At 39.4% G+C, this 16,192-nt stretch overlaps 1 protein-coding gene across 3 annotated transcripts in view; it reads left to right on the top strand.

The window, feature by feature from the left end:
- The window catches only part of CCNY (cyclin Y), a 302,795-nt gene that overhangs the window by 267,718 nt on the left and 18,885 nt on the right, over nucleotides 1-16,192 (top strand). For all 3 annotated transcript variants that reach the window (XM_037037808.1, XM_037037807.1, XM_037037809.1), the window contains one exon: nucleotides 2,637-2,803. In XM_037037808.1, the coding sequence (XP_036893703.1) occupies nucleotides 2,637-2,803 (167 nt within the window). The remainder of the gene's footprint in view (nucleotides 1-2,636; nucleotides 2,804-16,192) is intronic.

Here is a 16,192-nt window from a genome sequence, read left to right as displayed (position 1 = left end):
GGTTTAGAGACCAGGGTAACCAGGGAAGCTCCACCCAGGAGCTGCTAGCTGATGCTATGACTTTTCTTAATCTGCTCAGAATTTTGTTTTCACTGAGGATTATTTCTCCTTCTTCCATCCCTTCTTCCCCTTTTCTCTTAACTCTTCCTCCTCCCTCTAGTTCTGTCCCCTCTAACCCTCATCTCCTAAATACTTCATCCCTGCTGCCTCCACTGCCCTACTGTACTCACATACTGCTGGAATTGACTTTGCTTATTTAATTTTATTTTTTATTGTGAAAGAGATCACTCAGTTTCCTTCTCAGAAACCCTCTATAATACTGTTAGCCTAATTCAGGCATTCTACCTACCTGGCTTTACCTTGCCATTTCTTCTCCAAACTATTATAGGACTTAAGAGCAGAATGTAGCAGACTATTCCTGCCTCTTTTTTGCTGCCTCTTCATTCCTTCTACAGGTGTCTGACAGCTTAGGCCTGGCCCCTTCTTCTCTCTGTCATTCTGCCTCTAATGTCATCAGATTCATGCCCATGACTTACTACATTCTTATGTCACAGACTCTCAGATTGCTATCTCAGTGGTGTCTCTCTCATGTTTCAGACCTGTATGTGCACTGCCTACATGGCACCCTCTGGGACATCTCAGATAAAAGATGTCCACAGCCTGGTCATCACTTTTACCAGCCTCTTCTTCCTGGTGTTCTTTGTCTAAGAGGGTGTCACCCATCCAGATGTGTGAGCAAGAAGTCTGGGGTCTCCCAGAGCAGCCTGTCTCTGGAATGTGAATGCTGGTCTCCATTGTCAAACACCGGTCCTTTTTTAGGACTGCTTTTTAATCTTCTGATGCCTCTTCCCATCAGCTCTTCTCCCTTCCAGCTCCTTCTCCCCTCTATAGCTGGAGTGGTCAGTGCCCCCCATTTTGTCTCCAGTGATGAGCACAGAGCCTGGTATATAGTGAGTGCTTGGTGTTTAGATGGTAAATAAAGTCTTCCAGTTTGACCACGCCTATCATTTATCTGTTCTCATCCTGTGGACTTTTTTGTTGTATAATTATTAGTTAGCTTCTAACACTATCCTGTTCTACTTTCATATTCATGTCATTTAACAAACTTCTTAAAATCAATCTGTTAATTACCTCTTTCTCAAGAGCTTCCTAAAGTGCAGGCTCCTCCCCAGAACATTAACAATGTAACAGATGTGAATTCTTTCCCTTTTTCAACTTTTCTCATCCCATTTATGAACATTGATATTAATTAGCTGAAAATAATCTATATTTTAATTGTATATTTAACATTTTGCTTTCCGCACATGCCTTTTTAGAAGCTGCATATTTTAAGACTTTACAGGTGTTATAAACTATGAATAATTTTAACACTATATAGATTTCATTTGTGTTGGAAAGCAAGTTATTAAAAAAGTATAGACTAAATTTGACTAAATTTCATGACTAAATTTGTTTCTTTCTGATGCAGTAGTTCCACTTTGTAAGTGATAAACTATAGAAAAAATAATTTCATGATTGAGAGAAGTATAAAACATACTAATAAACAGATTTTACACCAGTGGAAATTTTCAAAGGCATTCTTCTTACCCAACCCAAGTGGTAAGTTTTGTGGGCATTTCTGATGTCTGCCCTCAAAGTAAATTGTGCTAGTTTGTAAATCCTATTATATTTGTTTTTATTTTCTATCTTCAGCTGTTATGATTTCATTCATATGTAGAATCTAATGAACAAATTGAACCAGCAAGCAAAATAGAGACAGACTCAGAGAGCAGGTTGACAGCTATGGGGTGTTAGGGGGTACAGGGATGGAGCAGAAAGGAAAAAAGACTCATGAACATAGACAGTGGTGTGGTGATTGTGAGGGGAGGAGAGTATAAGAAGGATAAGTGATAATAGGAAAAATACAATTAAAAAAACAAAAAATGGATTTAGCAAATCAAAACCATAGTGAGGTACTCCTTCACACTGAAGTAGTTAGACACAAAAAGAAAAGTGTTGTATGATTCTGCCTATATAAGGTACCTAGAGTAGTTAAATTCATGGAGACAAAGTAGAATGATTACCAGGGGTGTTGTTGTATGGAGTTTTAATTTGGGAAGATGAAAAAGTTATGGAGATACAGATGGACAGTGATGATTTCACAGCAATGTGAATACTTAATGCTACAGAACCTTACATTTAAAAGTGGTTAAATGGTCAATTTTATATTATACATTTTTTACCACATAGATTCATTAACATTGCATATAAATCTACAAATATTCAAGAGTAAGAAGTTTAATTTAAAAAACTACAGATGAAGATAGGTTTATTCCTTTTACATTCTTTGTTCTACTTATTGGATTGTTGATTGTCAAATTTGTATCACTATTATAGTTGATAGAATGAGGAATTAACCTATGGCTCCTGGAGTTTGTTTCTGCCTTGGAGTCATTCAAAATCCAGCTACTTCCACACACTCTAGTTATGGAGTGTGCACATTGTACATCAGACTGTTTGAGCCCTTAACTTTTTAAAAGTATGATTAGGTAACAAATTTCTGTTTAAAGGTTGGTAGAAAGAAGTTAAACCATTTTAGAATTTCTTTATGTGAGAGAAAATAAGTTGCTTAGTTCTGGCATTTTCTTGTCTCCTAGGTATACCTTGAAAGACTTCTAACATATGCAGAGATAGATATCTGTCCAGCCAACTGGAAGCGAATTGTCCTCGGGGCTATCCTGCTGGCTTCCAAGGTGTGGGATGACCAGGCTGTGTGGAATGTGGATTACTGCCAGATCCTGAAAGACATCACCGTGGAGGATATGTGAGTGTGGGGAGAAGGGTGTTGGAGGAGTGACTGACAGGGTGTAGTCATTGTTTATGAAGGAGATTGTGTCCCTTTTGAATGCTCTTTCTAGTATAGAATGAATGAATTTTATTGACTCTCTATTGGGAGCTGACATACAATGAGAGCACAGTTGTAGAATGTTATATGCAAAAACCTGTATTTCTCTTCATCGTGGATCATGAACAGGTACTGACAACACTTTGTTTTGTGAAACTGGTTATTGTCAAACTTTCCTTCACATTCCTTAGGAAGGGGTGGACCAATGCCTTATGCAGTATGTGGTAATGGTTTCCATCCCAGTTGTGTCTCACTGCAGACTGATAAAACAGAGTTAATGTCCTGCACCACTCATTTGTGGACAACAACTTAACCAAAAAGCAGAAGAGCCTAAAACGTTTCTTTTTAGTTTCATAGAGAAGATTTTTAATGTTTTGTCATTCTTACATGTTTAGTTGCTTAAAATCAGCATGCTGTCCAGGGGGCCTGTCATGTAATTTCATGGTTAGGGTGGCATTTTCTTCCAGCTGTGCTCAAGTACCCACAGCTGAGTGGAGGTGCCATAAATCTTGGGCAGAGGGGAGAGTTGTCCACCTTACAGCTCTCAGGACGGCCTTAGGATTTCTCAGATGGTTCACTCCTCAGATTTAGGTGTGGACTGTTAGCAGGAGACCTGCAGGCCTAGTCCCTGAGATATCTGGGGTCTGGGATGCAGGAAGTAGGTTCAGAGCCTCATAGGAGGAAGAAGATGTTTTGGAAGATAAGTAGGATGAACTACTTACAATTGCTTATGGGTTTTAGGCACTTCTGACAGTATTCATGCTAAAATTTGTCTCATTGTTTATTTGGCTTTCTCAAGGAAGCGATAGGCTGGAGGAGGTTCCCAGCGTGTCCCAGTCCACATCTATGTCCCTGGACCCAATAATCCTGGGAATGAAGTATCTTCACAGTGCCTGTGACTTCTATCTTGTGGTGGTGTCACATGGATTTCTCAGCACCCTGGGCACCTGTGCCTTGGTTCTGACTTGCTGGGCACCCCATTTTGTGGCCCTGTAGAGCATACCTGTTTATCATTTGGGTCTTTTGTTGCAGAACTGATTCCTGCTGTTGACCTATCAAAACTGCTTCCTGTGTCTATAATTCTCTATTATAAAAACTAAGAAAAGTATAAAGAGCTTTTGATAATAATAAAAATAAAATTCCTGATAATATTTTATAGTGAAAACAGCTGTGCAAATAATTGTCATTTAGACCTTAAAGGAGAAGGACATTTGGGTGCAAGATGTAAGAAATACTACTTTACTGGGGGGTCGTTCTTTCATCACCTGCCTGATACCATGTGACACTGAATTGTGCACCACAGGGATCACATCACAGTTGTCTCTTTTCCTTTGTGTAAAGATGATGATTGATGTACAGCCAGTGACTTGGTGTGGGTGGTGATACTGTGTTTCTGCAAGAGCAGGTGGAGGCCTTCCCCACCATGAACAGTTGTATCTACTTAAGTAAAAAAGTAAAATGCCTCCTGAAGTCAGTGTATGTCTTAATCTTTTCATCATATATATCCCAGCTATTTCTGGAAGAAATGTGATACATTGCAAATTACAGATACAGAAACATTAAAGAAAGAGAGCAGAAAAGTGAAGAATGAAGAGCATGATGGGTAGGGAGGCAATTCATTTTTTTATTATTATTCTTCTTTTAGGGTTTTTTTAAAATTTATTTTTTATTGTATTTTTTCCAATTGCCATTTATCCCCCGTATATCTCCCTCTGTTATCACCACACTATTGTCCATATTCATGAGTCCTTTTTCATTTTTGCTCAATCCCTTTACTTCCTAACCACCCCCCCCCCCCCCAAGAGCTGTCAGCCTGCTCTCTATCTATGAGTCTGTCCTTATTTGCTTGTTTGTTCAGTTTGTTTATTAGATTCCACATATGGGTGAAATCATATGGTATTTGTCTTTCTGTGACTGGCTTATTTCACTTAGCATAATGTTCGCTAGGTTCATCCATGCTGTTCCAAAGGGTAAAAGTTTCTCTTTTTTTTCAGATGAGTATATTCCATTGTGTAGATGTCCCATAGTTGTCTTATCTACTCATCTAATGATGGACCCTTGGGCTGCTTCCATAATTTGGTGATTGTAAATAATGCTGCAGTGAACATAGGGGTGCTTATGTTCTTTCGAATCAGTATTTCAGATTTCTTCAGATAAAATCCCAGAGGTGGAATCTCTTGGTCATAAGGCAGTTCTATTTTTAGTTTCCACAAGAACTGCACCACCAATTTGCATTCCCACCAACAGTGCAAACGGGTTCCTCTTTTATCCACATCCTTGTCAGCACTTGTTTGTTGATTAATTGATGATAGCCATTCTGCCCCATGTGAGGGGAGCCATCTGTATATCCTCTTTGGAGAAGTGTCTATTCAGGCCTTTGCCCATTTTTAATTGATTGATTGTTCTTTTGGTGTTGAATTTTGTAAGTTCTTATAAAATTTGGATATTAACCTCTCATCAGATGTATTGGCGAATATGTTCTCCCATTCAGTCGGTTGTTTTTTTTAATTGTTTATGGTTTCCTTTGCCGTGCAAAAACTTTTTAATTTGATGTAGTCCCACTTGTTAATTGTTTCTTTTCTTTCCTTTGCCTGAGGAGATATATTAGATAAAATACTTCTGTGAGCAAGGTCTGAGATTTTTGCTGCCTGTGTTTTCCTCTACAGCTTTTATGGTTTGGAGTCTAACATTTAGGTCATTGATCTATTTTTAATTTATTCTTGTGTGTGGTGTAACAAGGTGGCCCAGTTTCATTTTTCTACATGTATCTGTCCAATTTTCCTAACACTTTATAGAATAAACCATCTTTAGCCAATTGTATGTGCTTGCTCCCTCTGTCATATATTAATTGACTGAAGATGTGGGTTTATTTCCGGGCTCTCTATTCTGTTCTGTTCCATTGATCTGTGTGTTGTATTTTGTGCCAGTATTGTGTTGTCTTGATCACTATGGCCTTATAGTATAGTTTCACATTTTTAGGTAGTGTGATACCTCCAACTTTGTTCTTCTTTATGAAGATTGCTATTGCTATTCGGGGTCTTTTGTAGTTCCATATAAATTTTTGGAACGTTTGTTCTGTTCTGTGAAATACATCACTGGTATCTTAATAGTAATTGCATTGAGTCTATAGATTGCTTTGGGTAGTATGGACATTTTAATGATGTCAATTCTTTCTATCCATGAACACAGTATATGTTTCCACTTATCTACATCTTCTTCAATCTCTTTCTTCAGTGTCTGATAATTTTCCATGTACAGGTCTTTTACATTCTTGGTTAAATTTATTTCTAGGTATTTTACTCTTTTTAAAAATATATTTTATTAAAATATATTACCATTAGTTCATGTTGATGTGTTGTAAGTTCTTTAGCTTCTACGTTTCCCATACTACTCTTGCCCTCCCCATGTCTATTTTCTCCCCACCATCTATGCTACTTATTCTCTGTACTTTCTCCTGCCTTCTCCTCCTCCCACTCCCCTCTTGCTAACCCTCCATGTGATCTCCATTTCTGTGATTCTGTTCCTGTTCTAATTGTTTGCTTTGTTGTTTTTTGTTTGTTTGTTTTTTGTTTTAGGTGTGGTTGTTAATAAGTGTGAGCTTGCTGTCATTTTACTGTTCATATTTTTTATCTTCTTTTTCTTAATGATAAGTCTCTTTAACATTTTATATGATAATGGCTTGGTGATGATAAAGTCCTTAAACTTGACCTTATCTGGGAAGCACTTTATCTGCCCTTCCATTCTAAATGAAAGCTTTGCTGGATAGGGTTATTTTGGATGTAGGTCCTTACCTTTCATGACTTGGAATACTTTTTTCCAGCCCCTTCTTGCCCTAATGTCTCTTTTTGAGAAATCAGGTGACAGTCTTATGGGAGCTCCTTTGTAAAGAACTGTCTTCTTTTCTCTTGCTGCTTTTAAGATTCTCTCCTTATCTTTCATCTTGAGTAAGATGAAAAATATTTCGTTCTTCTGTAATTATGATGTGCCTTGGTGTGTTCCTTCTTTGGGACTCTCTGAGCTTCCTGGACTTCCTGGAAGTTTATTTCCTTTGCCAGATTGGGGAAGTTCTCCTTTATTATTTGTTCAAATAACTTTTCCACTTGTTGCTCTTCCTCTTCCCCTTCTGGTACCTCTATAATTCAGATGTTGGAATGTTTAAAGATGTCCTGGAGGCTCCTAAGCTTCTCCTCATGTTTTTGAATTCTTGTTTCTTCATTCTTTTCTGGTTGGATGTTTCGTTCTTCCTTCTGGTCCACTCCATTGATTTGAGTCCCAGTTTTCTTTCCATCACTATTGTTTCCCTGTACATTTTGCTTCATTTCACTTAGTGTAGCCTTCATTTTTTCATCTAATTTGTGACTGAAATCAACCAGTTCTCTGAGCATCCTGATCACCAGTATTTTGAACTGTGCATCTGATAGGTTGGCTATCTCTTGGTTGCTTAAAAGTATTGGCTCTGGGGCTTTGATTTGTTCTTCTGCTTGAGCCATAATTTTTTGGTCAGGTCCTGCCTGTTATGTATGAGGGGCGGAGCCTTAGGTGTTCACCAGGGCGGGGCAGCCCAGGTGCTGGGGGTTGCCACCACCCCTATGTATGTAGGGGTGGGATCAGAGAGGTAATAATGGCGCTTGCTCTGCTCTCTCGGATTTTGATCCCCTCTGCCGCTTCCCACAAGCAAATTGGGCCCTTCTGGTACTGGCTCCCGGGTTGGTGGGCTTGTGTATGTTCTAGAACCTTGTGGGTCTCTCCAACGAAGTCTCCTGTGAGGCTGGGAGTCTCCCGGCACCTCAACCTGCACAGGTGTTTCCAGTCAGTGCTTTTAGGTTTCATTTCCCGGCGCCAGGGCCCTGGGTTGTATGGTCAGTCTTACTGCCTGTTTTTTGCCAGGTTTATCTGCATGTGAATGTGTGTCCACTGTCTGCTGGCCCCCTTGTGCTCCTCACTGGGTTTGCTAGTGGGTCTGCCAGCCACCATTTTTTCCTGCCAGGATCCCTCTCCTCTGGCTGCTGACTCCGCCCCTCTTACAGGTCTGGATCAATGGTTCGCTGTTGTTGGATGGACTTCGGTACAGTTCAATTTTCTGTCTGTTTTGGCTGTGTTTTTGTTTCTAAAGTTTTGTTGTCCTTGAATTTGATTGTGCGAGGAGGCACAGTGTTTATGCCTCAGTGTTTTATTCTTTTTGTAGCAGTTGTGAATGGGATTGTTTTCTTAACTTCCCTTTTTGTTAGTTGATTATTGGCATGTAAAAATGTACCTTATTTCTGAATATTAATTTTATTTCCTGCTACTTTAGTGAATTTATAGTTCTAGTAGTTTCTTGGTGGAATCTTTGGGGTTCTCAATGTACGTCATCTGCAAAAGAAAGACAGTTTTAGTTCTTTCCAGTTTGGGTGCCTTTTATTTTTTCTTCTTGTCTGATTGCTGTGACTAGGACTTTCAGTTATGTGTTTAATAAGAGAGGTGAAAGCGGATATCCCTGTTTTATTTATAGTCTTAAGGGGAATGCCTTTAGGTTTTGCCCATTGTAGTATATGATGCTGACAGTGGGTTTATTATATGTGGCCTTTATGATATATATATATATATATATATATACATATATATATATTCCCTGTGTTTCCACTTTGCTGAGTTTTTATAAAAAATAGGTGCTAGATTTATCAGATGGTTTTTCTGCCTCTGTTGATATGTTCATGTGGTTTTTATCCTTCATTTTATTTATGTAGTATATCACATTTATTGATTTAAGAATATTGTATCAGGCTTGCATCCCCAGAATAAACCCTACTTGATCATGGTATATGATCTTTTTGATGCATTGCAGTATTTGGTTTGCTCATATTTTGTTGAGGGTTTTAGCATTTATGTTAATCAGGGATATTGGCCTATACTTTTCTTTTTTTGTAGTGCCTTTTTGGAATTAGGATAATGCAGGCCTCATAAAATGAGCTTGGGAGTCTTCCCTTCTCTTGAATTTGTTGAAACTAAGAAGAAGAGTTGTTAGTAGATCTTAGACTGTTTGGTAAAATGCATCCGTGAAGCCAGAGTTTTTTTTTATCATTGATTCATTTTTCATTAGGTGTAATCTGTCTATTCACATTCTCTGATTCTTCCTGGTATTGTTTTGGAAGATAGATGTTTCTAGGACTTTATCCACTTTGTCCAGGTTATCCAATTTGTTGGTATATACCAGTAGTTCCTAATACTTTCTTACAATATTTTGTGTTGTTTTGGTGTTAGTTGTTATTTCTCCTCTTTTTTTCTGATTTTATTTATTTGGGTTCTCTGTCTTTGTTTCCTGATGAGTATGGTTAAAGGTTTGTTGTCAGTCATGTTTATCTTTTTAAAGAACCAGTTCTTGGGTTCATTGATCTTTTGTATCATTTTTTAGACTCTATTTCATTTACTTATACTTTGTAAGTAAAGTTTTTATTATTTCTTTCCTTCTACTCATATTGGGCTTTATTTGTTATGTTTCAAGTTCCTTTAAGTGTAAAGTTAGATTATTTATTTGAGCTTTTCCTTGTTTTTTTGAGATAGGCCTATGATGCTAAAAATATCCCTCTTAGGATTGCTTTTTCTCTGCCCCACAGATTTTGGATTGTTGTGTTCTTATTTTCATTTGTTTCAAGGTATTTCTTTATTTCTTCCCTGATCTCATTGTTGACCCATTCATTGTTTAACAACATGTTATTTAGCTGTCATATCTTGTGTCTTTTTTTTCAGTTTTCTTCTTGTGATTCATTTCTAGTTACATAGCATTGTGGTCAGAGAATATGCTTGATATGATTTCAGTCTTCTGAAATATATTGAGACATATCTTATGTCCTGACATGTGATCTAATCGAAAACATTCCATGTGCACTTGAAAAGTATGTATATTCTGCTGCATTGGGGTGAAATGACCTGAAGAGATCAACTAAGTCCATTTAATCAAGTGTAGGGGTGTCAAATCATTTCCACTGGGGCCGCATCGGCCTCGTGGTTGCCTTCAAAGTGCTGAATGTAATTTTAGGACTTTATAAATGTAACTACTCCTTAACTAGGGGCAAGGAGCTCAGTACTGCTGCTGGGTAGAAACAAAGTGCTGGTCCAGATAAAAGAAGGTGGAAGGCTGGATTCATCCCGCAGGCCTTCTGTTTGTCATCTGTGATCTAGTGTGTCATATAAGGCCCCTGTCTCCTTGTTGAACTTCCGCCTTGGAAGGTTATCCATTGAAGTCTATGTGGTGTTAAAAATCCCTGAATATGACTGTATTTCTGTTGATCTCTCCCTTTATGTCCATCAAGGTTTGCTATATATATATATATATATGGGTGCTGCTATGTTGAGTGTATAAATATTTGCTAGGATATGTCCTCTTGTTGTATTGTTCCTCTTATCATTACGTAGTACCCTTCTTTCTCTCTTACTATAGTCTTGGTTATAAAGTCTGTTTTGTTGGTATACGTTTTGTTATACCACCTTTCTTTTTCTTTCCATTTACACAAAATAGCTTTCTCTGTTTCTTTAGTTTTACTGTGTGCATCTTTTTTTCTGTGACGGATCTTTTGGAGAAAAGCATGGATCTTGATTTCTTACCCATTCGACTACCATGTGTCTTTAGATTACATTTAAGCCATTTATATTTAAAGTGATTATATGTGGATACATATTTATTGCCATTTTATCAGTATTTTTAACTGTTTTCCTCTGTTTCCTTTGTATTTTTTCTTTTTCTTTTTTTTTAATTTTAATTTTTATTTAATTCTTGTTCAAGTACAGTTTTCTGTCTTATATTCCCAGCCATGCCCCCCCCAGTGCTCCCCACATCCCTCCCATTTCCACCCCCCACCTTAGTTATCGTCCATGTGTCCTTTATACTTGTTCATGTGAGTCCATCCCCTTTTCCCCTATGATTCTCTCCCCTCTGGACTCTGTCAGCCTGTTCCGTATTTGAGTGTCATTGGTCACATTTTGCTTGCTTGTTTGCTTTGTTGTTTAGATTCCTGTTAATGGTGAGAATATATGGTATTTGTCTTTCACCGCCTGGCTTATTTTGCTCAGCATAATGCTTTCCAATTCCATCCATGATGTTGCAAACGGTAAGAGCTCCTTCTTCCTTTCTGCAGCATAGAATTCCATTGTGTAAATGTACCATAGTTTTTTCATCCAGTAATTTACATACATGGGCATCTAGGTTGCTTCCAACTCTTGTCTATCATAAATTGTGCTGCTATGAACATCAGGGTGCATAGGTTCTTTTGGATTGGTATTTCAGGGTTCTTAGGATATACTCCTAATAGTGGAATTGCTGGGTCAAAAGGCACGTTCATTTTTAGTTTTTTTAGAAAATTCCATAGTGTTTTCCATAGTGGTTGTACCAGTCTGCAAATCCACCAACAGTGAACTAGGGTCCCCTTTTCCCCACAACCTCTCCAGCACTCATTGTTTGTTGTTTTGATGGACTGAAGTTTTCTTTCTTTGTTGTGTCTCTATCTGGTTTTGAAATTAGGATGATGCTGGCTTCATAAAAAGAGTTTGGGAGTTTCCCATCATTTTGGATATTTTGGAATAGTCTGTGAAGAATAGGGGTTAGCTCTTCCTTAAATGCTTTGTAGAATTCTCCTGTGAAACCGTCTGATCCAGGGCTTTGGTGTGATGGGAGTTTTTAAATACTTCTTCAATTCCACCTGCTGTTATTGGCCTGTTCAGGTTTTCTGCTTCTTTTTCATTGAGTTTTGGAAGATTATATTTTTCTATAAATTTGTCCATTTCACCTAGGTTTTCAAATTCTTGGCATACAGTTGTGCATAGTAATTTCTTACAGTCCTTTCTGTTTCTGTGGTATCAGTTGTAATCTCTCCTCTTTCATTTCTGATTGTGTTTATTTTGGGTCCTCTCTCTTCTTTTCTTGATGAGCCTACTTAAAGGTTTGTCTATTTTGTTTATCTTTTCAAAAAACCAACTCCTGGATTCATTGATCCTTAGAATTGTGCTTTTAGTCTCTGTGTCATTTAATTCTGCTCTGATCTTGGTTATTTCCTTCCTTCTACTTGCTCTGAGCCGTCTTTGTTGTTGTTCCTCGAGTTCTTGCAGGCATCGGGTTAGGTTGTTTGTTTGAAATGTTTCTACCTTCTTTAGGTAAGCCTGTATTGCTATGAACTTCCCTATCAGGACTGCCTTCACTGTGTCCCATAAGTTTTGGGTTGTTGTGAAGTCATTTTCATTTGTTTCCAGAAGCTTATTGATTTCTTTCCTAATTTCAGTCTTGACGCATTCATTGTTTAATAGCATACCACTCAGTCTCCATGCTTTTGGGTGTTTGGGGTTTTTTCCTTTGGGGTTGGTTTCCAATTTCAATCCCTTGTGATCAGAGAAAATGCCTGGTATGATTTCTATTTTCCTGAATTACTTGAGACTCGTTTTGTGTCCTATCATGTGGTCTACCTTTGAAAATGTTCCATGTGCATTTGAAAAGAATGTGTATTCAGCTTCTTTGGGATGGAGGGCTCTATATATATCAATTAGGTCCATTTCATCTGGAGTGTTGTTTAATGCTGCAATATCTTTGTTGATATTTTGTTTGGAAGATCTGTTTATTTTTGACAGGGGGGTGTTAAAATCCCCTACTATAATTGTGTTGCTGTCAATATCTTTCTTGAGGTCCTCTAGGATTTTCTTGATATATTTGGGTGCTCCTATGTTGGGTGCATAATATTTACGGTGTTAATGTCTTCTTGGTAGATTCTTCCCTTGAGTATTATGAAGTGACCTTCTGGGTCTCTCTTTATGGCCCTGTTTTTGAAGTCTATTTTGTCTAATATGAGAATTGCTACCCCAGCTTTTTTTTTCTTGTCCATTTGCTTGGAAAATTTGTTTCCATCTTTTCACTTTTATTCTGCAGTAGTCTTTTGACCTGAGGTGGGTCTCTTGTTGGCAGCATATGTGTGGGTCATGCTTTCTTAGCCATTCAGCTATTCTATGTCTTTTAATTGGTGCATTTAATCCGTTTATGTTTAAGGTTATTATTGAAAGGTACTTATTCATTGCCATTTGTGTACCTGTGTTCCTCTCCGTCTCTCTCTTTTCCTTCCTTTCCTTAAAGCAGCCCATTTAGTAATTACTGTAGAGCTGGTTTGGTGGACGCATAATCTTTTAGACTTCTTTACTCTTGGAAGCTCTTTATTTGGCCTTCTATCTTGATTGAGAGCCTTGCTGGGTAAAGTAGCCTTGGTTCTAGGCCTCTGTTTCTCATTACCTGGACTATTTCTTGCCATTCTCTTCTTGCTTGGAATGTTTTAGTAGACAACCTTATTGGGATCCCCTTGTATGTTACTTCCTTTTTATCCTGTGCTGCCTTTAGGGTTTTCTCTTTGTCTTGGAGTTTTGCCATTTTAATGATGATGTGTCTTGCAGTAGGCCTCTTTGGGTTCCACCTGATTGAGACTCTAGGATTCCTGTATTCGTGTGTTATCTATCCTCAACTTAGGAAAATTTTCCATTATTACTCTTTCAAGTAGGTTTTCTATCCCTTGTTCTTCTTTTTCTCCTTGTCGTATTACTTCTATCATTCTGATATTATTACATTTCATATTGTCTTGCATTTCTCTTAAACCCTCCTTATTCTTTCTGAGTCTCTTTTCCATTACTTGGTCCCTCTGGGAGATTCTTTCTACCCTGTCTTCTATCTCGCTTATGCGGTCTTCCGCCTCATCGATCCTACTCTTCATACCTTCTACTGTGTTCTTCAGTTCAGAAATTGTATTCTTCATTTCCTCTTGGCCTTTGCTGATGGTTTCTATTTACTTTTTCATGTTTTTATAGTTTGCAGAGTTCATTGTAGCTCCCCTGTAGTTTCTGGTAGCTCGTTGTAAGCTCTTTGAATTTCCTGATAACCAGTGCTTTGAATTCAGTATCTGATAGTTGACTTGCCTCTATTTCATCTAACATTCTTTCTGAGACGTCCTCCTTTTCTTTCATTTGGGGATTGTTTCTTTGTCTTCCCATTGTTTGTGTTGCTCTTCTTGTTGGCCTCAGCTTCTTAAATTGATCTGTTCTGGTTCCCTGGGTTTATGTTGTGAACTTCTGTGGTAGGATACCTGTGAAATCCAGTGGTGCAATCTCCTGCGGGTATCTTGGTGATTTCCACTTCCACCTACTCGTCTTGTTGGTTTCCAGCTGGTCAGACCTTTTCTTCTGGTCTCACTAGCTGCAGCAGCCTGAGGGGCTATTAGTGTGGCCTTTCTCCCGTCTCTGTGAGCTCAACTGGTCTCGAGAGTGCCCTCCCAAGATCCAGACTGGCGCCGCTCTCCCGGGCCTGACTGATAGCAGATTTTTCCCTAGGCTTCCCAGCCCTGGCCTGGCATGAGGGCACAAGCTCCCAGCCAGGCTTTCCTGGTCTCGCAGGCCTGAGCGTGGACCTTCCCAGTGCTGTGGCTGAACACACAGGGCAACTCACAATTCTCCCAAGCTGGCAAACACCGCTTGACTCTTGGGTTTTTCAGTCTTCACTGGCTGGGTAAGGAGGGAGCTGATGACTGTCTCTCTTCAAGGAGCCTTGCTAGTAGCCTGAGGCTCCAGGAGTCTGTGGCAGACCCAGCTCTGTCCCCATGCTACAGGGAAGGCACAGGCAACTTTCAGTTCCCCAAGCCAACAGCCAGAGCCTGACTCCCGGTGCTTCTCAGTTTGCCCTGGCTGGGTAGGGAGGAAGGTGGTGACTTGCTCTCTTCCAGGGCTCTTGCTAGTAGCCCAAGGCTCCCAGGGTCTGTCGCAGACTTGACTCTGACCCCAAGCTACAAGGAACGCATGGTCGACTCTCAGTTCTCCCAAGCCGGCAACCACAGCCTGACTCCACAGGTTATCAGAGCTCTCTGGTTTGCTTCCCAGTGCCCACTCCTCTCTCTGCCACTACAGGCAAACCGATCTCTCCTGGTGTTGTCCAATCTGCACCCTGCCAGATAAGGGGGGGGGTTGTCGGTGACTAGTTCTCTCCCAGGGTTGTTGTTGCCCACCCTAGGCTCTCAGAGACCAGGGCGCCCTGGCCAGGGCCCTGGTGCGGCCCGGCAGAGGGCCTGCAACCCTTGCGCTGTTCCCTTGTACCTTGTTGATCTGGGATCGTCTCCTCTTCTCAACCTCTGGTCATTCAGTGTCTGCTACACTTTCTGGAATCCTGCCTTCCTACATACTGGGTCCCTGTTGCCTATCCACTGTGCTCCTCCGCAGATCAGCCCGGTTTTCCTCCGGCGCGCGTAGGAAAATGAAATCCTTTGTCCTACTCCGCCGCCATCTTCTCTAGAAACCCCTGTATTTTTTTTCTTAAAGCAAGTCCCTCAACATTTGTTGCAGTACTGGTTTTGTAACAAAAACTCCTGTAGCTTTTTCTTGTCTGGGAAGCTCTTTATTTCTCTTCCAGTTTTAAATGATAGCTTTGCTGGATAAAGTAGCCTTGGTTTTAGGCCCTTCCTTTTCAGCATCTTGAGTATTGTATGCCAATACCTTCTGTCCTGAAATGTTTCTGTTGAGATATCAAATTACAGTTTAATGGGAGCTCCCTTGTAGATAAGTAACTGCTACTAGCTGCTTTTTTCTTAGAGCTTATTTCTCCTTTTGTGTAGGCTTTGCCATTTTAATTATGATGTGTCTTGGTGTGGGCCTTTTTGAGTCCATCGTTTTTGGGACTTTGTGCTTTGTGGATTTGTTTGTCTTTTTTCTTCACCCAGTTAGGAAAGTTTTTGGTTACTATTTCTTCAGATAGGTTCTCCCCTTGCTTATTCTGCTTCTGGCATTTCCTTGATGCCAATGTTGTTACACTTCATGTTGTCCCCAAAATTTCTAAAACTCTCCTCATTTTTAAAAAATTTCTTTTGCTGCTTTTGGGTGTTTTCCTCTACTGTTTGTCTTCCAAATCACTGAGTTTGTCCTCTACTTCATCTAATATATGTTTATTCCTTCCGGTGTGTTATTTATTTCAGATATAGCATTCTTTATTTTTGACTGGTCCTTTTTTATGGTTCCTATGTCTTTTTTAAAAATCTGAATCTGATAAATTGCTTGTTTTCATTTATATCTTCTGAAGAATTCCCTTTTCTTTCATTTGGAGCCTGCATCTTCGTTCCCCATTTTGGCTCCCTCTTTGTTTTTGTTTCTGTGTATTAGGTAGATCTGCAATGACTCCTGTGTCAGCCTAGTTTGGATTCTGCCTGTAGGCAACCTGTTTGGAGGTGTTGGAGATTCATAGCTTGTGTTTCCCTCTGCTGGGCCTGGGTATAGCCCAGGAAGAACCACCACTGCAGGAAGAACCAAGCTCTGCACTAAGGCTTTTACCAG

Source organism: Sturnira hondurensis, unplaced genomic scaffold (genome assembly GCF_014824575.4).
Source record: "Sturnira hondurensis isolate 20B ecotype Veracruz unplaced genomic scaffold, ASM1482457v3 Scaffold0023456, whole genome shotgun sequence".
In the NCBI taxonomy this organism is placed as follows: Eukaryota; Metazoa; Chordata; class Mammalia; order Chiroptera; family Phyllostomidae; genus Sturnira; species Sturnira hondurensis.
Note: the sequence above shows the minus strand (reverse complement) of the source record. Positions and strands in the feature narration are given on the sequence as shown.